At 35.2% G+C, this 26,513-nt stretch overlaps 1 protein-coding gene across 1 annotated transcript in view; it reads right to left on the reverse strand.

The window, feature by feature from the left end:
* ADGRV1 (adhesion G protein-coupled receptor V1) overlaps positions 1-26,513 on the reverse strand; it is a 545,909-nt gene that overhangs the window by 397,038 nt on the left and 122,358 nt on the right. The window contains exons 33-44 of the mRNA XM_082725840.1: positions 26,019-26,200; positions 24,396-25,207; positions 21,935-22,144; positions 15,459-15,589; positions 14,337-14,436; positions 13,516-13,695; positions 12,591-12,754; positions 8,533-8,626; positions 6,530-6,608; positions 6,289-6,427; positions 2,707-2,848; positions 950-1,212 (exon numbers count right to left, since the gene is read on the reverse strand). Of these exons, the coding sequence (XP_082581966.1) occupies positions 950-1,212; positions 2,707-2,848; positions 6,289-6,427; positions 6,530-6,608; positions 8,533-8,626; positions 12,591-12,754; positions 13,516-13,695; positions 14,337-14,436; positions 15,459-15,589; positions 21,935-22,144; positions 24,396-25,207; positions 26,019-26,200 (2,496 nt within the window). The remainder of the gene's footprint in view (positions 1-949; positions 1,213-2,706; positions 2,849-6,288; positions 6,428-6,529; positions 6,609-8,532; positions 8,627-12,590; positions 12,755-13,515; positions 13,696-14,336; positions 14,437-15,458; positions 15,590-21,934; positions 22,145-24,395; positions 25,208-26,018; positions 26,201-26,513) is intronic.

Here is a 26,513-nt window from a genome sequence, read left to right on the forward strand (position 1 = left end):
GTCCTCAATGACAGAAACCAGAAAGTAGTTTCCTCCAGGAAGGGCAAGAGACAAGAAGGAAACTTCTGGGAGAGATACACTCAATATACTAATCTGAGTGGTGATCACATTGGTGTATATTTATTTTTAAGGTCACTGACCCACACATGTATATATTCTTAGAGGCTCAAATTTCCTAGAACATGAAAAAATCAGACATTCAAATAAATATGAATTGAAAAACATGTTGAAGTGTTTACAAACTGATCCCAAAGAAAGTTAATTACTGGGTAGAGACTGTTTTTAGAAAAAATTGTTTAAAATATATTACTTTACAATTATTATACTTTATATGTCAGGCTTGATTAAGCTTATGCAATTAGCTACCTAAACTGTGTTTTAAAAAATAAAATTCGGTTGCAGGAATGGAAAATTATTAATATACAAAAAAAGGAGTTTCAGAAGGTATACTTCTATAAGTAAAACCACATTTATAATTAACTCTAAATCCAGCATTTCTTCTCCAATAAGCTATCCTATTCACATAGGATACTTGCCTCTCACATAAGGAGGCTAAAGTAAGAAATTACATTTTGTTAACTGAAAATGTGGTCAAAAGAATGACGGGTTAGGGTTTGGTGACAACAGTAAATGGCTTGGAGTTTCCTTTAGTTGATGTTTTATGAATAATATGAAGTATGCTACTAAAAAGGTAATATTTATGACAGCACTATGTACTTTTTCCTTATTATTTGCAGATTCCACTACCCTATTAACAAGAGTGGATTTCTCTAGCAGCACTCTATGCAGATTAGACAGCACTGTTAACATTTTCACACAGTAATCTAATCATCATTACCTGTCATCTAAGCTGGGAGTACATTTTCTTTCCTCCTAGCACCTGGGGTGCTACTCTAAGAAAAAAATTTTCATAAACATTATTGACTCTCCTTAAAGCCTTATACTATACCTTGACGCGAACACCTTCTTCTAAAACAATGTAGCCTTTGGAAGGGGTCAGATCTTTAGTCTCCATTGAGGAATTTATTTCTGTCACAATGAACTGAATGGTCACGGTTCCAAACAGTCCTTGTGCAGGTTCCCGAACAATGTATAATACTGCAACACTCTCCTGTACATAGAGAGCTGTTGGTTCTCTTAGGAAAAAGTGCTCACTGTTGTTAAATGATAGGACTCCAGGGCCATCATCATTAGCAAGGATAGTAATTAAGGCTGTTGAAATAAAAATATTATAGCAATAAATGGAAACAGAGTGGGTTATAAGTTAGAGGTAGATGTTTCACTATAAACTAGGCCAACTCTTCTCTAGATCACCTTAAAAACAAAGGAAATTTTAAAAAACATTTAATAAAATATCACATTTACTCATGATGTAAAAATAGCCAGTCATCTTGGAATAATAGGCAGCTTCCTCCTCAACCTTAGAAGCCAGTAACAAATATGTAACTCAATGTTGAAACATCCAAAGGGTCACTACTAATGCAGAAACAAGACAACAGTGCCTGCCATTCCTGCTACTATTCAGCATTGTCCTGGAACTATGAGCCAGGTAACAGGTAAGAAAGCAATAGGAAGAAAGAGTCAGAATTAACACCATCTTCTAAACCAAATGATGGTCTTCTTAGAAAACCAAGAGGAAAAATGATTGAACTATTGTAAGAGTTCAAAATATAAGCTCTGTACTCAACAGATGATCTTGATTACTAACATATACTAAGATTTACATATAAGAATATTTCTTGAAACTTGATGAAAGTTTGGAAATAGTCTGAAGGCTGATTAATGGTACATAGTTTAAGAAATAACCCACTGTCAAAGCACTTATTGTTCTGAGGATTATTTTTATATTTATAAATAGAAAATTACAAGCATAAAGTAAACTTAACAGAGACCAACAAGAAATGACTTCCTCCTACTCATGGTGGTGGGCATGTAAGCTACATAGTCCTGACAGAATTATATTAGGACTTCGTTGGGAATGCTTGAGTTTGAGGACTCCTCTCCAAGCAGTCAGTATGATATCTAACAAGCAGTAAATTAAGATGAGTTTTCTTAACCATGTCAAACTGTTTCAACCAAAGAATTATGGCTCCCATAATGTCTTAGGTACCAATATACTTCAACTGCTATGTAGAAATACTAGAACAATGAGATAACATTAAAACCTTATCATTCCCTCTACTGTTCAATAGGAAACAGAGCAGAAATAAAATTCCAAATGAAAGACATTTACAAATTAAATAAAACCTGTAGGGGCACTTAGGTGGCTCAGTGGGTTAAGCCTGTGCCTTCGGCTCAGGTCATGATCTCAGGGTCCTGGGATCAAGCCCTGCATCAGGCTCTATGCTCAGCAGGGAGTCTGCTTCCCCCTCCCTCTCTGCCTGCCTCTCTGCCTACTTATGATCTCTGTATGTCAAATAAATAAATAAAATATTTTAAAAATAAATAAATAAAACATGTAATAGCTGCAAAACTGATTTAATATTCTTTCCACCAACACTTTTTGTTTTACACACACACACACACACACACACCACAACAGACTGGAAGCACTGTTATACTGACATAGGAATTCCAAAATGTCTAGCTTAAAACGTTTTTTATTCTAAGCACAGAAAACCATGAAAATTCTAATCCCTTTACATCTACCTCCATATCAAGAAAACAGCATGATAAGAGTGAACTGTATAAGAAATTATCAAATACCTATTATTTTTTCTCCCAGCTCTAGTCCAGGTGAAGGATTTGTTAAAATCAGCTGAAATGTTTCATCCCCTTCTGGAATGTCATCATCAAGAATCATAATGTCAATATTTTTATACCTTTCTCCATCAACAAAATGAAGAATCTGGTCAAGAAAATAAAAGTAGACGGTGTTATATTTACAGACACTGATGAGTTTTTATAGAATATTTGGCAAGAAATACAATCTGGTTGGCAATGTGAAATAAGCTATTTTAATAAAAGTAAAAGACTTTTCCCTTTTTTTATCTCTTTTTACTTAAATTGACAACATTAAGTTTAAAAAGTAAGATTCATGGAGAAGAGAATAAAGTAAACATTTGACTAATGAATAAAAGCCAACAAGTGACGAAAAGCACTTTAAAACATTAACGGTGTTTCAGTAAATTAAAGCAAAGAAATAAAAGATGTAAAATTTTCAAGAAGCACAAGAAACTCTCTGAAACACTCTGATATAAATATAATGACAGAAGAAATAGAAAACCTGAACAGACCCATTACCAGTAAGGAGATTGGAACAATCATCAAAAATCTCCAAACAAACAAAAGCCCAGGGCCAGACGGCTTACCGGGGGAATTCTACCAAACATTTAAAGAAGAACTGATTCCTATTCTTCTGAAACTCTTTCAAAAAATAGAAATGGAAGGATAACTTCCAAACTCATTTTATGAGGCCAGCATCACCTTGATCCCAAAACCAGACAAGGATCCCATCAAAAAAGAGAACTACAGACCAATATCCTTGATGAACACAGATGCGAAAATTCTCACCAAAATACTAGCCAATAGGATTCAACAGTACATGAAAAGGATTATTCACCACGACCAAATGGGATTTATTCCAGGGCAAGGTTGGTTCAACATCCACAAATCAAGCAATGTGATACAACACATTAATAAAAGAAAGAACAAGAACCATATGATACTCTCAATAGATGCTGAAAAAGCATTTGACAAAGTACAGCATCCCTTCCTGATCAAAACTCTTCAAAGTGCAGGGATAGAGGGCACATACCTCAATATTATCAAAGCCATCTATGAAAAACCCACCGCAAATATCATTATCAATGGAGAAAAACTGAAAGCTTTTCCGCTAAGGTCAGGAACACGGCAGGGATGTCCATTATCACCACTGCTATTCAACATACTACTAGAAGTCCTAGCTTCAGCAATCAGACAGCAAAAGGAAATTAAAGGCATCCAAATCAGCAAAGAAGAAGTCAAACTATCACTCTTTGCAGATAATATGATACTATATGTGGAAAAATCAAAAGACCCCACTCTAAAACTGCTAGAACTTGTACAGGAATTCAGTAAAGTGTCAGGATACAAAATCAATACACAGAAATCAGTTGCATTTCTCTATACCACCACCAAGACAGAAGAAAGAGAAATTAAGTAGTCAATCCCATTTACAATTGCACCCAAAGCTATAAGATACCTAGGAATAAACCTAACCAAAGAGGCTAAGAATCTATACTCAGAAAGAAAACTATAAAGTACTCATGAAAGAAATTGAGGAAGACACAAAGAAATGGAAAAATGTTCCATGCTCCTGGATTGGAAGAATAAATATTGTGAAAATGTCTATGCTACCTAAAGCAATCTACACATTTAATGCAATTCCTATCAAAGTACCATCCATTTTTTTCAAAGAAATGGAACAAATAATCCTAAGATTTATATGGAACCAGAAAAGACCTCAAATAGCCAAAGGAATGCTGAAAAAGAAAGCCAAAGTTAGTGGCATCACAATTCCGGACTTCAAGCTCTATTACAAAACTGTCATCATCAAGACAGCATGGTACTGGCACAAAAACAGACACATAGATCAATGGAACAGAATAGAGAGCCCAGGAATAGACCCTCAAATCTATGGTCAACTAATCTTCGACAAAGCGGGAAAGAATGTCCAATGGGAAAAAGACAGCCTCTTCAACAAATGGTGTTGGGAAAATTGGACAGCCACATGCAGAAAAATGAAATTGAAACATTTCCTTACACCACACACAAAAATAGACTCAAAATGGATGAAGGACCTCAATGTGAAAAAGGAATCCATCAAAATCCTTGAGGAGAACACAGGCAGCAACCTCTTCAACCTCAGCTGCAGCAACATCTTCCTAGGAACATCGCCAAAGGCAAGGGAAGCAAGGGCAAAAATGAACTATTGGGATTTCATCAAGATCAAAAGCTTTTGCACAGCAAAGGAAACAGTTAACAAAACCAAAAGACAACTGACAGAATGGGAGAAGATATCTGCAAACAACATATCAGATAAAGGGCTAGTGTCCAAAATCTATAAAGAATTTAGCAAACTCAACACCCAAAGAACAAATAATCCAATCAAGAAATGGGCAGAAGACATGAACAGACATTTCTGCAAAGAAGACATCCAGATGGCCAACAGACACATGAAAAATTGCTCCACATCACTTGGCATCAGGGAAATACAAATCAAAACCACAATGAGATATCACCTCACACCAGTCAGAATGGCTAGAATCAACAAGTCAGGAAATGACAGATGCTGGAGAGGATGCGGAGAAAGGGGAACCCTCCTACACTGTTGGTGGAAATGCAAGCTGGTGCAACCACTCTGGAAAACAGCATGGAGGTTCCTCAAAATGTTAAAAATAGAACTACCCTATGACCCAGCAATTGCACTACTGGGTATTTACCCTAAAGATACAAACGTAGTGATCCAAAGGGGCACGTGCACCCAAATGTTTATAGCAGCAATGTCTACAATAGCCAAACTATGGAAAGAACCTAGATGTTCATCAACAGATGAATGGATAAAGAAGATGTGGTATATATATACAATGGAATACTATGCAGCCATCAAAAGAAATGAAACCTTGTTATTTGCGACGACGTGGATGAACTAGAGGGTATCATGCTTAGCGAAATAAGTCAATCAGAGAAAGACAACTATCATATGGTCTCCCTGATATGAGGAAGTAGAGATGCAACATGGGGGGTTAAGGGAGTAGGAGAAGAATAAATGAAACAAGATGGGATTGGGAGGGAGACAAACCATAAATGACTCTTAATCTCACAAAACAGACTGAGGGTTGCTGTGGGGAGGGGTGTTGGGAGAAGGGGGTTGGGGTAATGGACATTGGGGAGGGTATGTGCTATGGTGAGTGCTGTGAAGTGTGTAAACCTGGCAACAGACCTGTACCCCTGGGGATAAAAATATATTATATGTTTATAACAAATTTAAAAATAAATAAAAAAATAAATATAATGACAGAAATTCTTTGTCACAGTAACTTCTGTTCTCCACTATCTAGTATTGCAATAAGATAGGAATGCAATAGTATCAAATATTAAAAATAATAATGAATGAATAAAATAAAATAAAGAATAACCTTTAGAACTAAAAAATCAATTTCCATATTTTCTAAAATAGTAAAGATAGCTATTCTACAATGTAGACGTCTTCTGACTTAATTTATGATGGAATATATAATAGCTTATTACTTTATGATTAATTTATTTATACAAGACCCAAATCACTATAATTCCCAAGGATTTCACCATTGGGGTAAAGACGTAATCCAGCCCCAGCTGTGCCTCCAAATTCTGGGCATATATAAACAAGGAAACGTGGCCAAGATTCCCTTTGCTCCTCTGGGCTACCAATGTTAAACTTCCTTCAGTTTCATGGACTTCGAACCTAAAATAAACAGAATACATTAATCTTTTCCTTATAAGCTTTTATTCAGTAGATAAAGAATCTGAAACTCAGAAAAGAACTCTCACACTACCTTGGTCTTACCTGGTATGTTGCCATTCAATTATGCCTCGAGCGCCATCATTGGCATCAATAATTATCTGTGCAGTCAAGCCCTCTGAATCTGAAAAAAACACAAAAGCATACTTTTAAGTAAAAGTGATTAAGAGAAGTATTTGGCATAGAGAACACATAATTTCTAATATAAAGATATTGTCAACATTACTCAAAAGATGTTTAAGAAAGTAACAATATGTTTATGATATTTGGTTAAGGAAATTTTTACTAACAAGAGCAATGATTTACAGGAATCTAATGAGCTGAGGACAGTACAAAATAAGCCCCTGAGATTATGGTTTTATTTCTATTATTTTAATAGAAAGAGAAAAGAAAAATAGAGACCACTGGAAGGAGTAGAAAGATCAAGAAAAGAGAAAGGAATGGGAAGAGACAGGCAGGGAGTGCTGCAGAGAAATAAACAGGTGCAAGAACGAGATGCAGGAGTGACATGTTGAGACAGGAGGAAAAGATGGGGGAAAAGTTGGGGGGGGCAGAGACTGAGATGGAAATAAATTTCTCTTTTCCCTTCTTATCTTGTACTCTGCCTACCAAGTAGAGTATGTTACCAGCATTCATTATTCAGTCTTGAAATACTAACCAACCCTGTTCCTGTTTAGTTTTTTAATATTTTTATCCTTTCCCTTTAAAATTTAGAGGCTCTATCTTAGGAGAGTATCTTAGGATACTTATGGCAGCTGCCTAGGTGGGGAAAGGTTAGGAAGAGTGTAATTCCCTGAGTGAAGTCAGCACTGTCAAAAAACACACACACACACACACAGAACCCGCCCCCCCCCCCAAAAAAAAAACAAAAAAGAAAAGAAAATCAGTATCTGAGCCCACCAAACTGGAAGCTACAAAGCAGAAGCCCAGCTCCAGCATCTCACAGCAGTGCGACTCCGGGCATGTAACTAAGCTTCTCAAAGCTTCTGTTCCCTTATCTATAAAATGTTAAAGTGAAAGGGATGGTGGTACTAACATATAAAGCATTTGAAACAGGGCATCAGAGAGCACTAAACAAAAGTTAAACAATTCAAATTACTTCTAATACAGAGTATAAAGAAATATGAAGTATCTGTTAGCTTTCTTAGCATAAATGTCTTGTAATAGATGCCTGATTTCAAAGCCTATCCCAGGAGTCATATATTTCTTTTGCAAAAGAATTGAAGCTTTTCAAATAATAATAATAATATGTCAAAAACTGGTTATTCCCTTCCATTGTTTTCAAAGTTGTCATACTGAGCCTCAAAAGGGAATGAGAAACCCCTATTCCTTAGCTCACTCCTCTTGGCCATGCTTCCCCTCCTTAACCCCAACTGGTTTTCTGCCCTGTACAGAGCACCTTCGAACCAAGGGATGGGAAACAGGCTAGCACAGTGCTATTCATTGCCACCACCTTCTGGGCAACCACACCTACAAATTTCACATAAAATCCCCAGTATTAAATGTCTAAACCACAAACAAGAGTTTATGTTTTAAAATAAGAACGTATCTTTTTAATCTACATAAATCCATACTGAGGTTCAAGTTTTACCTTTCAGTCTGTAATGAATTAACTGAGTCTTTTCTAAAGCATGAAAAGAAAGAGGTAAAAGGTCAAAAAAGAAGCAGAGAAAATGACAAACAAAAGTTCTGCTTAATATAAAGGAAAATAAAATCATCTGATAGTCTGGAGATCTAATGAAAACAGCAAATGAAACTTTAAAAGGAAAAATTCCTTCTTAAGAACTAATTCTACCTTGAAGTTTACAAATTTGGTTATAAATAGTTCTTAAAAACATCACACAATAAACAATTCTTAAATGTGTTTCTGATCTCCAATATACAAAACTGCCATAGATTATAGTCTCCAAGTTAAAATAAATTTAAAAGCTCACCAGATTTTCTTCTACAGCTGAGACTAACAAGTATTACAGTTATCACTTTTGATTAAAAAATGAATAACTTTACTTTGTTTGAAGTGAATAAACAAGAACAAAAAAATATCATACCTAGTCTAGGAGGAAATGAAGTTAAAGGAGCCATGATAAGGTCAACATAAGTTAAATTCACAAGGAAATATTCTTCTAGCTCTGGTATGTCATCCTGTAAAAATTATATCCATTAAATCTCCTATTGTTGTGCTCTCCAAGTAATGACCTCTCACAGTTTTTAAATTATCTGATAAATATCTCTGCTTAAATAGTATACAGCAAATATAAAAATGCAAACCTGGAATATAAAGATTAAAAATTTTAAAAATAAACATGCCTTAGGTATGACTTTTCTTTGAGATCTGATACCAAAAGCAAAAGCAACAAAAGCAAAAATAAACAAGTGGGACTACGTCAAACTAAAAAGCTTCTGCACAGCAAAGGAAAACATCAACAGAATGAAAAGGCAACCAATAGAATGGAATAAAGTATTTGCAAATGACATATCTGATAAAGGGTTAATGTTCAAAATACATAAAGAACTCATACAACTCTGCAGTCAAAACAAGAAAAGAAAAGCACCACAAATAATCTGTTTCAAAAACGTACAAAGAACCGAACAGACGTTTTTCCAAGGAAGATGTACACCAGTAGCCAATACCTACATGAAAAGGTGCTCAGCATCATTGAAATGCAAATCAAAACCAGAATGAGGGGCGCCTAGGTGGTTCAGATGGTTAAGCCTCTGCCTTCAGCTTGGGTCATGATCTCAGGGTCCTGGGATCGAATCCCGCATCAGGCTCTCTGCTCAGCGAGGAGCCTACTTCCCCCTCTCTATCTGCCTCCCTTTCTGCTTACTTGTGATCTGTCTGTCAAATAAATAAATAAATAAATCTTAAAAAAAAACACACACACACCAGAATTAGACATCACCTCACACCTCTTAGAATGGTTATTATCCAAAAGACATGAGATAAGTATTGGTGAGGATATGGAAAAAAGGGAACTCTTGTGCATGACTGGTAGGAATGTAAACTGGTGCAGCCACTATGCAAAACAATATAGGGGTTCCTTTAAAAATTAAAAATAGAATTACCATATAATCTGGCAATCCCACACCAGAGTATATATTCAAAGGTGATACAAAGAGAATATCAAAGAGATATTTGTAGAAAATATTCACAATAGCCAAGATATGGAAACAACTTAAGAGTCCATTAGTGAGTGAACGGATGAAGATGTGGTATCTATAAACACAATAGAATATTATTCAGCCACAAGGAAGATAGAAATCCTGCCTTTTGCAACAATATGGATCAACCTAGAGGGCATTATGCTAAGTGAAGTAAGTCAGATGGAGAATGACAAATACTGCATGGTATCCTGCACTATTAGTGGAATCTAAAAAAGAAAGAAAGAAAGAAAGTTAAACTCATAGACACAGAGAGTAGAAAACTAGTTCCCAGGGCCAGGGGCTCGGGGGAAGGGGAAAAAGGAAAGGTTGGTAAAAGAGTACAAACTCAGCTATTAGATAAATAGTCTCTGAGGGTCTCAGGTAAACCTTAGTGACTATAGGGGCACCTGGGTGGCTCATTGGGTTAAACCTCTGCCTTTGGTTTGGGCCATGATCTCAGGGTCCTGGGATCAAGCCCTGCATCGGGCTCTCTGCCCAGCAGGGAGCCTGCTTCCCCCTCTCTCTCTCTGCCTGCCTCTCTGCTTACTTGTGATCTCTGTCTGTCAATAAATAAAATCTTTTTAAAAAAAAACAGTGACTATATAGTTGACAACACTGTATAATATAATCGAAAATCACTAGGAGGCTAGACCTTAAATATTTTCACACACAAAAAATACACTTGTGAGGTGATGAATGTGTCAGTTAAATAGATGGGGGGAATCCCTTTCACAAGGTATGCATGTATCAAATCACCACAGTATACATTTTAAATATCTTATCGTTTTACATATTTTTTAGATTCTATATATAAGTAATACCATGCAGTATTTGTTAATTTTACTTCAACACATCTGACATTAAAAAAATAATAAAAGTATAAACTTATACCCAGTTGCATGATAAGTTATTAGGTTGAACTACATCGAACTGCTAATATATCACTTTTTCCTCAACTAACATAATATGTAAACCAACTACATAAATATATAAATCTAATATATTTTAAATAGAATGGAAGCAAAAGATTTTAAATTATCTTACTATCCAAAGACTGAGCTGTGGAATAGAATACCATAAAAAAAATAGGGGCTTCACAGACATGGAGACCTAACACCAAATTCTGTAATTTTAAGTGAGTTACTTCAACTTAAAGCCCTCATTTCCACCATCTTTATAATGGGGGAAATAATATCTACTTTGGGAATTATAATAATGATTAAAAATAATAAGTATGCAGTGCCTGGCCTAGAAAGAGTCCTTAAAAAGTGATAGCTAGGGGCACCTGAGTGGCTCATTTGGTTGAGGGTCTGCCTTAGGCTCAGTTGTGATCCCAGGGTCCTGGTATCAAGCCCTGTGGTGGGCTCCCTTATCGACAGCAAGTCTGCTTCTCCCACTCCCTCTGCTCTTCCCCCTGACTATGCACTCTCTTGCTCTCTCTCACATTCTGTCTCTCTTCCTCTCAAATAAATAAAATCTTAAAAAAAAAAAATCCTAATAGCTATTTGTAATATTTAATTTTAATACACTATTACTATTAATCCCTAGTGCACCTAACAGCACTGAAAATAAGGCAAGTGTTCAAAACTTGAAGACCAGCAAAACCCAAATCACCCAACAATATTTACATAAACATCAATGTGTGTGTGTGTGTATGTATAAAGTCAGTATATACATTTTATTAATTTTATTTAATGGAGATGTATTTCCATGTGAAAAAATGGGAAAACAGTCTCTAAACTATCTTCTATAATATATACACCAAAAAGAGTTCCAGAATCAGGAATGTAAAAGTGACGGTCCCTCATCCATCCCCACTGTTCCTCACTCTCATACAACAACCCCCTAACCCTGACCACTGCCCCCTCAAACCAGGCCTGGCTGATTTTTGTTTATATAGGCCGCAGTCTCTAAATCTAATGCTACTCAAGGAACAGAAAGGGCTACAAAGACCTAAGGGGGAGAAAGGGGAAAGTGGAAACCCTGTGTTCATAACTCTAGACTCTGCAAAGAAAAGAAGGGTTGGCTACATATATTCTGTTTTAAAAACTAACATATCTAAGGAAATCCATTTATTTATATTCAGTTATATTAACAGATTATATATTTGATTATATATTTGGTTTAAAGTTTTATTTTATCAAATCGGGGGTTCTATGCCATACGCTGAATATTACCTTTTATCTTATGTCTCTAGAGTTCTCCTACTATTGTATCAGGTCACTGTGCAACAGTAATCAAAAAAAATAAGAGTTACTAACTTCAGATGGTGGATGGTTTTCACTACTTAAAATTTTGTAAAAGTAAAAAGCCTTGGAGAAAATAAAAGCTTTTCGAAAATAGAACCCCAAAAATACAGAGTAATTGGAATGTTTTCTAAAGCAGTATTCTCTTCCCTCCCACCCATCACACATACCATCCCCTATCCTCTTCATACATACTATTTCCATACACCTCTTGGAAATGTATTCAAGTAGCTGAAACACTGAGTCCCAAAACAGCATGAGGTTTCACAATATGAAAAATCATTTAAAATGCAATTTCAGCCACCAGTGATAACTTTTAAGTTTGACCGTAATCACATTTTATGCCAACAACCTCTAGTGAGTTTCTCACTATCTCTAATTTAACCAGTCCTAACAACTAAAATGCTGACCTACATGGATTTGCTGGTCCAATAAATCCTTTGGAATAATCAAAATGCTCCCCTGGAATTTCTTAGGCCAATGCCTATCTTAAAGAGGACTGCCCTAAGGAAATTCTCTTTATCACTCAATGTTTCTGTAATAAAATACACAACAGCAGACCAGCCTATTCAGACAAGAACAGAAACCCCTGTGTGGTTTTAAAAGATCACAAAAAGAAATAAGCTGATTTAAAGGCACCAGAATATCCCATCAATTTCTACTTTCTTTGTAGTTATTTAGATTAAATATAATAATAGCAAAGTAAACAGTTTTACCTCAAGTATAGTAATGTTGATGGCTGCTGTAGTTTCTCCTTCTTCTAAAATCAGAAAGCCAACTACTGAGACAAAGTCAACATCTGGCTCAGCTAGGTTTCCTTCTGTTTGGTTCTTTAGACTCAACATTCCAGGAACTGTACTGTATGTGACGTTAATAGCTCCTAATTGAATTGGAAGATACAAGGTTTTATAATTATTTACACTTTTAAAATATCATCATAGCATTAGCCTTTTTACTTTCCTAACACCTGCAGTAGCTTGTATTCTTGGACCCAATTTCTTACTTCCTCCTGTATCCCATAGCCTTTATCATGTAATGGCCCAGTGATGTCCAACTATGGGCAAGGCATACTGCACTGTCTCTTGACTTGGGAGTGTGGCTGTGACTACTTTTGGCTGTTAGTACAAAGTTAAAGTGATCATGTGCTAGTTCTGAGCCTAGACCACAAGAGACTGGCATGCTCTTGCTTGCTTTCTTTGGCCTCCAATGATCCCAGGAGAAGAATGAGACATCTGGAGTAGGACCACCCTTGGCCAGACCCTACATATGGTAGTAGACCCAGAGCCAGCCCATTATTATACACTGCTGAGATTTTATGATGGTTACACAGCATTTCTGTGGTGATAGATAATTACTTTAATCTTTCAGGAAAAAAAAAAAAAAAAAAGAAGCTATGCGTCCCTGGCTGGCTCTGTCAGAAGAGCATGGGACTCTTGAATGCCACACTGGGTGTAGAGATTACTAACAGAAATAAATAAACTTCAAAAATAAAGAAGTTCTATAGTCCTGTTCTGAATTAACAAATATTAAGGTTTTTTCCCTGTCTCTGATTTATTTCAGCAATGGTTTTCATCCACATACAAGCAGAATATTAAAAAAGAACCTGCCTAGAAACCGCATTCACTCTAGAGTCACACAAACCTAGAGATCCGAATTCTCTGTTGATGAAAAGCTGAATTGTTATGTTAGCCTCTTGCAGCAAAACAAATCTTGATGTAAGAGCAAAATTTAGAACTCCATGTGGTTCATCACTGGCTTCGACAGTCAGGACAGCTGCATATCCTTGTGCATCAAGCAGAGCAATTCCTGCTGGTGGGACTCCTAAAAACACCAGGGATTACAAGAAATCTAACAGTGATTTGGCATTAGCTAGGAAATACTTAACATACAGCCCCACTCTCTGAAACGTTGAAACACCCATACAGTGTTCTTTTTTATTCACTCCTTTAACAGAAATCTTCAGGTTGACCAACAGAACCTACAATTGAGTTTTCTTTTTCTAGATAGTAAATTATAAAATTTCTTCACTTGACATACTATCTTTATTATTTGCTATAATGGGTCTTCTGAATTATAAATATTGAGTAGACACTGAATAAAGTACCCAGATAATTTGCTCAAAGTGATTAGATTTGAATCATCTATATAAACAATCTAAATCCAAACTGGTCTGCTCATATATATTTATTACAGAAAAACTCTTCCTTTGGAAATGTATATTATTCCATACAAAAATATTTGGCAAAATTTTTAGAGGTTTTTCCTGAGTGTTGCCATTCGGAGCTGATTTTTTTTGATCTAACAATTTTATGGGACAGACAATATTTAAAGTTATACTTTTTTTAAAAAGTAGGATTTTTAATTAGTATGCATCTAGTTGTTAAATATAGAGATGGCAAGAATTATTTTTTCCTAAAAAGAATAATATACTAGAAAAAAGTTTAAATTGAATTTTGAATTACCTTGTGTCCTGACATCATACAGAATGACTTGGTATACTTCTTTCTCCTCAGGAATGTTGTCATCCAACAAATGCACAAACACTGTTTTATTCAATGACCCCTATAAGAAACAGATAGGAATTCATCCCTCTACTGCCACAGAACACAAAATTCCTCCTGCTTTTATTATATTTATAAATTGTGCATCCAAATATATTTTCATTTAAACAAACATCCTATGGCTTAAAAAATAAAACACATAAAAACACTGACTCATGGGAAACTAGGCATAAAGTAGATAGAGGCTAATTGTGGAGGATATTGAATGCTGAGCTAGTGAATGTAGCTCTTATCCAATATGCAATGTAGCACTATTGAAAATTTAAGACAAAGCAATACATCGGGGGGATTTCTATGGCAGTGGTGAACAGGGAAAATGGGAGCATAAAAAAGAAGGCCATGTTGTAGGAAAAGACAGACACCAGGAGGCCAGTGCAGTTAGTCAAGGCAGAAAGTTATGGGGCATGGGTTAATATTAAGGAGTGGAAATGAGGAGGATAAAGAATATAGAATGCATTATCAAACAAGAATTCATACTGAGTTAGTGTGGGAAGGAGATCAAGATGATTCATTGGTGCTGATTTCCCATCCAAGAAATGCTTTTATAAAGTTATTTCCTACCAATTGCCTTCTGGCAAATTATCAGAAAGAGCTTCTAAATGGATCCTCAAAAATATAGTGTGAGCAGGACATAAAAAGATTTGTTTTTAGAGCTATATTTGCTATCCTCTTGCATGTGAAGTTTTGAGACAGTGAGGAGTAAGGGAAGAGAAGGACAAGCACTGCCCATCATGTTTGGAATGACACAGTGGACACCAAAAGTGGGAGGCCAGGAGAGCAGCAAGAGAGCATGGCTCTAATAGAGTTGACATCTGCTGTTTCCTTCAAAATCTGCCATTTACATAGGAAAAAACAAACCTACTTGAGTCTTCTAACTTTTCTGAGTCATGTTCTTCCTCTAGGTTTCTAAGCAAGCTCTCCCATCAATTTCTGTTAAACCTTGTTTTAAGAGTTTCCCATTTTCTCCAAAATACACTGTCTTCTCTATGTATTTGTGTTAAATCTTTTTCTTTGTGGTATTACCTCAGGAAAAAAGAGCTGTCCGGTAGAGTTAGCAAAATTGAGTTCTAGATTTTGCCCAACAATTTTCCAGTTAACAGAAACATTTCCTCGACCAGGGGGTGTTCTTACCACATGGAATTGCAAGATTTCTCCTGCAAATGAAATGTACAGATTGATAAATATTTCACGGAAAATAAACAACATTTGAACTCAACAAAACCCAAATCCCCAACATGCAACTGTTATAGCACCTTTTCCAAGAATATTACAAGGCTGTTCTGTTTTAGACTTTCCAGAAACTTTATACATGCTTATTGTTTATTAACACTGGGATCCAACTTTTAAATACTTTCATTTAGTAGAACTTCAGGAAGTTCAATATGTAAAATTTACCAAAAACACATGCTAGAATGGGAAACACAAACTCTTATACACTCCAAAACATGCATCAGAACATAAATGTTCTGTAAATTAAAGAAAATAATAAAGTCCTTATGGTCAAAACTAGTAATAACACAAGTAAATTCTTCTTTCACTTCTCAAAAAGACACAAATTCCTTACACTGATATGCAATGTGATTTTACACAATGCATGCATAAAAATGCTTGCAAATACCTGAAAATCACATTTCTTTAAATTATAACTTACATATACCATCAATGATTTTGTTTTATAAAAAGAAATACAAAGGAAAGGTGTCAAATTTGTAGATGAGCCTCTGTAACTTCACCAAAGTTACAGTTTTGCTTCCTGGATAATGAGGTATTTTAGATACTTTATACTTTCCATTCCTGGTTTTTATCCTCAAAGAATACTTTGTAAAATTGAAGAAAATCATGACAATCATTTCTTTTAAACCGCTGAAAGTGGAAAGTAAGTTCCTAGGAGTATTGCTGATGGTCACATAGCTTGCTGAAAATACGCTCAATTCAAAAGTCTTATATGATGCCAAGTAGTGCCAACACACTAAAATTTTCATACTAAATGTAAGCACCATAATTTTAGTGGAATGAATTATTTTGGGAATGGAAACCATAACCCAAAGCATCAGAAAGACTTTTAAATAACATTTCCTCAGACACCAGTGTATACATTTTTAAGTGTTTCATTACCAAAAAAAAGTAATCACCATTACAGTAGTAGACTATGTCTTGGTTTTGTTTTTGTTTTTGTTTTTTTTTTTTTAAACCATACAGGGACCACTAGTTAGGAATCAGATTGTCTCAGGGTTACCGAAAGCCTGTATAATCAGCCATAATTGCCAAAATTTATGTTACTTGTTTAATTCATATGAACAAACACAGTCATGACTATGAAATCTTAGAGTTCCTCTACTGTACACCTTGCAGAATTTCTCAGAGTAGCTTTGTATTAAACAAAGAGTTTATTACTGAGAGACACAAAGAAAGCCTTAGAGTAATTAAGCACTTTCACCTATAGTGTGGTCTGGTGACACACATAAGAAGGCTTAAGGAGGGTCACCTGTGTGGCTCAGTCATTGCTCATTAGCTCAGGTCATGATCCCAGAGTCCTGGGATCCAGTCCCACACTGGGCTCCCTGCTCAGCAGGAAGCCTGCTTTTTCCTATTCCCTCTTCTCACTATCTCTCTTTCTGTCAAGTAAATAAACAAAATCTTTTGAAAAAAATTTTTTTAAAGCTTTAAAAAAAAGATTTAAGGAGTCATGGTTTTTCAAAATGTTTTAAGTCACAAAGCCTAGTAATATTTCAAGAAGAAAATTACAGAAGTTTGATCAAGATCTAAAAATGCATTATGCACGCATGTGGCAAGAAAACAAAACATAGGTCAGTCAAGATCCATGTTGAAGGGGAACCTATAATAATAATAATAATAAATGGTTGCAAGACTGTACACGAAGATTTGGGAATAATATAAGATTAAAAGATAAAAATAAAAATGAAATATTAAAGAGAGAAAAAAAGTAAAATCTTCCTACAAACTTACTACATGTAAAATCCTCAAAATCTAATACCACTCAGTCAATATCACCTTTAAAAATTTAACAAATTACCATGCAAGTAACCTATAAGAGAGTATTGCAAGAAACACAATTTGAGGCAGGACACACACACACACACTACACACCGAGAAATAAAAGGTAAAGAAAGTATTCCTTAAATACAATCTTGTAAGCCAAGCCTATTGCAATGTGAAAATGTAAAAATAATATTAAGAGTGTGAAAATATTCCTAAAAAAATAATCAAAATGGAGGTAGTGACTCTCCTCATTAAGGCTCCCAGGAACCAGGTCCATTTAAAATATCTCCTGGGGGGGTGGGTGGTGCGCCCGAGTGGCTCAGTAGGTTAGGCCTCTGCTTTTGGCTCAGGTCATGATCTCAGGGTCCTGGGATCGAGCCCCGTGTTGGAGCCTGCTTCTCCCTCCCCATCTGCCTGCCTCTCTCCCTACTTGTGATCTCTCTGTCAAATAAATAAATAAAATCTTTTAAAATAAATAAATAAATAAAATATCTTCTGGAAAAATTACCAGAAAGTTACCCTCTACCTGGATGAGGAGTCAAAGAACAGTTGTAGAAAAAGGAAAACTGAGAAACAAGTGCTTAGTCTTTTAAATATAAAGGAAAGGATAAAAGGAATGTCCTAGAAAGTGTAGGTTATAATTTTCTTATAAATATTTTACTAGATACTACACTGTCTTCTAGCATTTGCCCAGGATGAAAGCCTAAATAGGACCCTTACCCAGAGAAGAGTCTGACAACATACCTGGAAGACCATATTGATATAAAATTCAGAGTCCATTAAAAGTTGGGCTTTTACCTCTAAAACAGATGATCTATTATATAGCATCTAGGCCTAGCTTAATTCAGATTAAGAAATATAAACATAAAATGTAACTTAATAACACTAAGTATTTAGTCTATTTGATCCCAAAACAAACCAAGAGTTTTTCTAAAAGACAAATATCGGGTATTATGCTTAGCGAAATAAGTCAATCAGAGAAAGACAATTATCATGTGATCTCCCCGATATGAGAAAGTTGAGAGACATATAGGTTTGGGGAGTAGGAAAGGAATAAATGAAACAAGATGGGATCAGGAGGGAGACAAACCGTAAGAGACTCAATCTCACAAAACAAACTGAGGTGGGGGAGGTAGGGAGAGGGTAGTTGGGTTATGGACACTGGGGAAGGTTTGTGCTATGGTGAGTGCTATGAAGTGTGTAAGCCTGGTGATTCACAGATCTGTACCCGTGGGCTAATAATACATTTTATGTTAATAAAAAAATAAAAAAATAATTTAAAGAGACAAATATCAACTACACTGTAATAATAATGGAAAATTTAAACCCAGGAAATATATTTTAATAGATACATGTATACATAATAGATACATGTATACATGCTACACATGGGCCATCTGAATTAACTGCCCTCTGCAATAGACAGAAAATCATTTAAACTAATTACAGGGATATGAATAGTGTGCAACATGAACTATCAATATAAACAATTAAGAAAAAAGTTGTGTTTCTAATATAGCACCTCTTTATTTTTAAAAAGAAATGCATTTCTTGTTCAAGTCTTTGCCTAAAAAAGATTCAAACTGTCTCTGTAAAAAGGCAGAATTTTAAATCCACTGAATATGACACGATGATTATGATGCTGTTGAGTTGGATGACTAAGTGAAACATCTAACACGGATTTATAAAGGACACATTTATACATAGTTTTCAATCACAGTAAAAATCTATTGTCCCATATTTTTTAAATTTTCCCATTCCATTGGAAAAAAAGTAATATTTACCACTGGGCATCTGTCCAATCTCTTTAGCACAAAAAAGAGAAATAGAATTCTACAGAATTCAGCACATTGTTAAACACTAAGACAATTCCTCCCCATGAACTGAACATGTATTCTAGAGCCAGAAGTTCAGCATGGTCCACATTTTAAATCTAACCTCATAAATCAAACTCCGACACTAGGCCAAAAGCAGGTTAAACATTGCTTACGATCACATGGCATGACTTTTTTTACCCTGTTTCTTTAGCAGTTTTCATTGAATCCCCATGAAGTTTTCATTAAACCACTTTGGTAAACAGATACGCTTGGTACACATTTCTCTGTGCAAGCTTGTGGTAACATAAAAAACACACACAAAATTCTGAATCACTGAGGTTCAACATAATGTTTTTGATAAAAGAAAATTAATTTAGACTCTAGGAAAAAAAAACTTGGGAATAAAGGTATAGGAAAATAAGAAAAGGTAAAAATTCACCCCAATTTTTATTGAGAAAATATGAAAAAATCTAGGGAGCACACATGAAAGAAACGAAAGCAGTTCAGTGTTTTATTTCTGGTACCAAACCCATGCTCATAGAGTAATATGATAATGCACAATTTTTACCAATAACACATGTAGGCCATTTACTTTAATTACTAATCGTTTTTCCCCTTTGCAAAAAAAAAAATAACCAAAAACCAAAACCATAAAGACAGATAAATCATAAGCCCATAGACAATGCTTTTGAATATCAGCAAAATGAAAATGTTATAGAAGTTTCTAGAAAGGCGTATTTGAACCTCTAAACTTATCTTGCCACAAATCAGTAGCAAACACTGTAGATGGGCACTGACTTGAAGACCCTACTTCGAAAACTGCCCAAATATCTCTACGTTCTTAGAAACTTGCTTCCTATCCCAAGTTCTCCTTTAAAATCCTCTACAGTTACCCTTGTCTCCTCCCGCCCATTTGGGAATCTAATCTCACGGGCTGCCTGTGTTAGCCTGAGACACAGTGATTACTTTCTTTCTGTTTATTGATGAAAACATACTCTTATCTTGGTTTCCTCCCTTCTCTGGCAGAGAGCCTTCTGTCTCCAAAAAGGTCTTTTTTATTTCCCAGCACCTTAGTCTTGTGTTCCACAAGGCTAGATGTGGGGTCTATCTTTGACACCTTGCTTTTCTTCCTCTATCCACAAAGATCCTATTAATTTTCCTGAGCTCAACTATTATCTCTAAAAATCTAATTTCTACCTCTAACATGAGATATAGTCAGGTTGTCTCATAAGTTGGGTTCTCTCACACAAACATTGTTACTCAAAGTCATTATTCTTCCAACTCAAATCACTTGAAATATTTGCCAATTAAATAGTTCTTGAAATGCTGAGTTCTGCAGCAGCTTAAGTTCAAGCAAAACATTAATTTCTTTTCATAAATTTCCTTATATATTATATAGGATTTGGATTCAGACAGCACTAGAGTTAATTAAGCTCCACTGTGAAAAACTTAATTTCTCAGAAACTCACTCTCCTTATGAGAATATGAGATGTATACCATTACACCCACTTTATAGGGCTGTTGTTCAAATTAAGTGTAATAACGGATGTGTTTTCTGTCTGGAAAACAGTCATTATTATTAACATTAACTTCTACAGTGACTTTTTTACTTATATTACAAGTAACTTTTTGAAAGTTGCTGATCTATCTTTAGATTGGACTTAGAGCAACCTGTTAGTCATTTTTACTCACTATTGCTGTGACAACATGAGATTCTGAACCACTGATAAAAAGGAAAGAGTGTTGGAAAATAGGTCAGACATTTGCATTGGTAAGCTAAATAAACTCACAAGTTGGGAGTACAGTGAAGTAGAAGGTAATGCACACTAAAACATATTTAGTTTCAAGCACAGCAACTAACAAGCTGGATGACCTTGTCAAGACACCTAATCTCTCTGTGTCTCAGTTTTCTCATCTGTAAAATAGAAGTCCAAATACATGATCTGGATCCTTGTTGTTTCTTCTCTTTCTGAGGTACACTTATTTATTCTTATTTCTAAACACAGACTATAGTGAAACACAGGCTACTAAACACAAGTTTTATATCGAACAGGTCTATTCAAAGACCAAAAAATACTACTAAAATGCAAAAAATTAGCCTGCATTTGCAAAATCCTACATATGTAAATATTAAGATTCAAGAAAATTTTTATTTTTTAAGAAAAAAATGGACATTTTCTAATTTTTTTCTAGTTTGGCACTTCATTCATAAAAATATAACAACACACTATAAAATATTCTCCAATTACAAACTACTACTTGTTTTGAACAAGGAGCCAGTGTTTCACTGTTTAATATCAAGAACTACCACTAAGTACATATATGCTTGCTAGGAACTGTGACAAACACTTTATACTCATTATCTCATATAATCCTCACTAAGAAACCTATGAAGCAATATTTCTTGTCATTTATCTAATAAGAAAGCTGAGCATCCCAAGTGTGACTAACTTCCTAAAACCACATCAGTGGGGGGAAGCAAGCTAGAATCTACAAGGTTCCTAAGTAGTTAAACAGTTCACTACAGACCCCTTTCCCAGCTAAGTTTCAGGCATACTAACATAACACAGCTCTACAAAATAATGAAAGGATAAAAAAAAAATTGGAAACTTTAAAAGAATAAGCAAAAAATGACCTCTAAGGAAGAAAGAATGAATATGCTGAACAAGAAAAAGAACCCACCTTCGTGACCTATGACAGATCTGGAAGCTGTCTGAAAGTTAACAATTCCCGCCACGTTGTCATTGGCCAGAATGTTCACTCTAACAGTGTCGGAGCTGGGCAAAATTCTACTTCCTCCTTCAGTGTACACCAAACTAACTATGATGCTTTCATCATCCTCTGGCTCAGAATCATCCAAAATGGCTAAGATGGCTGTCTTTTTGGTTTCACCTATAAAAAAATTAATGAACTAAAAACCAAAGTAACAAAATCGTCAACATAGAGACTCCACAAAGACCCCAAATTACTTCCACTTTAAAAAGTTAAGTAAAAATATGTAAATGAATATCATAAGCAATATTAGTGTAACTAAAAGCAAACCACATATGTTAATCTATATATCCTTTTACATATAAAACACTAAAATTTTATTAATATGGACAGATTGTAGAGAAGAACATTTTGAATTATGGAAAATTTTAAAGGGTAGAATTACTTCAAAGAACCAAAGAACCGTAGTTTTGTCCCTGGTCTTTAGCCTAGAACAGTGACACGGCTAGGGAAAGGGCATCTAAGGTATGTTCTGTTGAAAAACATCTCTCTCTCTCTCTCTCTTTCTTTCTCGGTGAATGGAGTCTCATTCTCATTCTGGCATTCCTGTGAATAATTGTCTTCAGGTGATCAAGTCAATACTTCCCTAAAAGACCAGGAACACTTAGGGAATGGTGGTCAAAATGGCAAACAGGAAAGGGATGGCAAATTCCGAGTCTAAGAACCAGCCTGAATGAGATGAGTCTTCAGATAACTAGAACAGATCAAGTACCAATTTCTAGGATATGGGCCAATGAAGGAAGGAGGCAGAAAAGGAATTCAATCTACTCAAGCAATCTACTTTTCAATTTGGTCTAGGACCCCACTAGAACATGGAGCAGAAGTGAACACCCTAAACCCAACAGGGCTTCTGCAGTTCAGCCTATTGTCCTCTACCTAATTCTTTGTCACTTTCTGGAAAGAGGATGAAAGGGTGAGATGAGAAAAAGCAAGAAAAAGGAGAAAGGCATTAGGAATGAATGTTCTCTCATGAACTTGCTGGATTTCATCAATTCACAGTATCAAGACTGCCTCAAGAGACTATAGATTATCTAAGAATCTAAGTTAGCTATTAAATATAGGCCATTTTGTGTGCTAAGTTACAATTCAAGGTAATACTAATTTGTATAATGATATTTATATGGAAACTTTTTATAATTATTAAAACTACTGGAAAATCTAACTTTAAATTTAAATTTTTACCTCCAGTCATCCTAATTAAATTTTTTTTGAAATTTCCTTTGAAATAAGGAGAAATGTTACCAAATACCAATCTGTACCCCAGCTCCACCAAGCATATCATATTCCATCATTAACAAAATAATATTTAGGAAATAGCCATTATAGAAATGTGATATGCTAATTTAAAAATTTACTCTAAAACATAATGCTTATTAGATATTTCAAAAAGTATACTACATATGAATCATGATCATGACCTTCAATTACTATTTCTAAAAACAGTATATGCAAAAAAGTTGAACAAGAAAAGATGCAATGAATTGCTCTAAGACATGGAATTGTGAATAACACTTATTTCCTTCTTTCTTTGGGGATATCATGAGATTCTTATATGCATATGTTTTTTTAATCAGAAAAACACTATGCTAAAAACTATATGGAATCCTTAATTGCCCAAATGGGGATTTAAACAATAATCTTAATAAAGATAACTTTCCCCCACTCGAAGATAATTATTTTAAACAAATGAACTTTCCAAACTTCCAAATATTAGATGATTCAACCAGTCCTGAAAAAGAATCAGTGAATCTGACCCTAATTCTAATCTGTGGGCCAAGTTATATTATTCAGGAAAATTTACAGTAGTTACCCCTTCAAGCCTAAGAACATTATTATCAATCAATCTAGCCCTAGGCTTAATTTAATATGAATGAAATCATCAAAGTTCATACTATTTATACTTACAAATTATTTTCACTGAAGATTCTCATGGGTCAGAAGTATCAGAAGCTAGGAAAATGAGTATGAACTAGGAAAATTTTACATGTACTAGACAAATCAGGATAAATCATCAATGAAAATAATTTTAAAGTATAAATAGTATGAACTTGGGTAACTTCCCTTTCAAAATTAGAATTTGCCTTAGAGTTGCCTCTGTTTCCTTATAGGCACTGCCAGCACTATAAAGGAATAAAGTCCATACATTCCCTGAAAACATTATCTTTCTAATAAACTTACAAAGATGCTCATCAGTCTACATATATCATGGGTCAACCATTAACAAGCTAACTAGCTTCTTTTTTAAACTACACTGCCCTTGTATATATTAGCAAGAATCTAAACAGTAAGAATTCTTATGAACATTATCATAAAAATTAACTATGATGACTTTGCCAGGGGAAACTAAAATCCATCTAGAACCATCACTTACCTTCAGCAAAAGTCAGAATATCTCCAGCACCTATAAAATCTAAACCTTCAGTAGCAGTTCCACCAACAACACGCCATTCAACTGTCACCTGACCTAAGCTGCCCCCCGTCCTGTGAATCATCAGCTCCACTGTGGTCTGGGGCTGCTCCTGAACTTCAACATATAAGCCATCTTCTGAGGTATTGGGACTAATACTGTAGATCACAAATACTCCAAAGGCATCACCATTTAATGCTATGACAACTGTAGAAGTATTTGGCTGTCCTATGGTTGGTTGGTTTTTAAAACTGGCTGTGATGTTCATGAGGTGTACTTCAAGGAGAGAAATTAGAAAACTCTCATCCATCTCTGGGAAATCATCGGGAAGAATAGAAACCGTGAGATTTGCATATTCATCACCCTCCAGCATTAGGGCCCACTGCTTTGTCACAGGCTCATAGTCACTCCCAGCCACAGCCTGACCGCTAAACAGAGATGCTACCCTGGTCATGTTTTTCCTGTAGGTCCAGGAGTCCGAATTGTTAACCACTGGATTGATCCAAGATGTCATCCAGAAACACTGAGGGCCCTCAGAAGCACTGAAGAAAGAGAACGCTGAGCATGCGTGTTCTTTGAGACACAATGTGGCACAGGTATACCGGGGTTCCTTCATGGCAGAGACATTCACCCAAGTTCTCCACAGCGGGTCAGGTACCCCTTGAATTGGCGATTCATAGTAGGACAGTAAATCTTGACCTTCCTCGACTGCAAGAGCTACTACATCAATATCAGAAGTACTGTAGAACAACAACAGCCGACCAAAGTGCCCTCCGCTAAAAAGTGGAGCGACAATTAAAAGACAGGTTAAGCACTCAAAGCAATCTGTGGATTACATAGAAAAGGAAAATACTGACTTCGTTTCTCACTTTTTTTTTTAAATATAGAAAGTAATAGTACAAACACATCCATGTTTCTTAATTATATTTGTCTTTCAACATTTTATTTTCTCATATAAGGGAATCATGCTAGTTTTCAATTAAGCAATAGTTATTTTTAACCAAGCTGTAAAGATATCCTGCATGATATGCAAATCATATCCATTTCAGAATTATCAAACAGAATTAGAAAATGAATTCTCATTACCAGATTTCACTTAAACAAGGTAATAATGGTAATAGCAGGAATGCATATTAAGAAAATGTAAGTACTTGCCACAAATTCCCAAGACCCCTTATTTTCTATTTCTGAAGGAGTTCAGTGAACTTTATACTGCCTCACACACACATGGAGAAAAAACAACCTGAAAACCACCCACTTCATACAGCATTTAAATATTCTTTAATTTGGAAGCTAGTTGTATTTAAGTTCTAATTCATACAAATCCTAGATTAAAGCAATAACTTTCTGTGGCTAGAAAGCCCAGTGATCTATAGTCTATTATCTATTTCACTAATAATAAGTATGATAAATATACTGGGCTCTTCATACACATAGTCATAATTCAATTAACAAATTACCAAACCTATAAAATAATTAACATTATGTAACAACCACCAAACCGGAATTATTTAATTGCACAAGAAGTCGTTTCCCACCACCCACAACCTCCATTCCCCCATAGATGTAAGCCATTGTTCCATATACCTTCGCCTAACAGTTATGTTAGCACAGGAACTTCGCTCCAGAGGTTCTTGAACGCGATAAACCGACTGAACAAAGGCTACTGTACCGTAAGGATTATCATTGGCAGGAATAATAATATTTGCCACTCGATCTAACCCAATAGTACCTCCACCAGAGGCATCAGTTAGTTGCACTTGGATAACCTAAAAATACAGTGAAAATTTCCTTAACAGAATCCTAGTTCTGAAATTAAAATAACAATGATGCAGGTGGGGGATAATCAGACATATTATCCATACAAGGACAAGGATAAAATATAATGTAATATGAATGGACTCAATGAAACTCCCCCAATACATTTACAAATCCAACATGTAACAGAATAATACATTACTGACTTTTAATAATAAAGCACAATTATACATAACAGGCCATTTAAATTCCTTAATATTCAGGTATATAATCTTGCAAATCAACTTTAAGATCCTTATTATAGTTACCATTTCAATAAAACAT

The sequence above is a fragment of the Mustela nivalis genome (assembly GCF_964662115.1).
Source record: "Mustela nivalis genome assembly, chromosome: 3".
Classification (NCBI taxonomy): Eukaryota; Metazoa; Chordata; class Mammalia; order Carnivora; family Mustelidae; genus Mustela; species Mustela nivalis.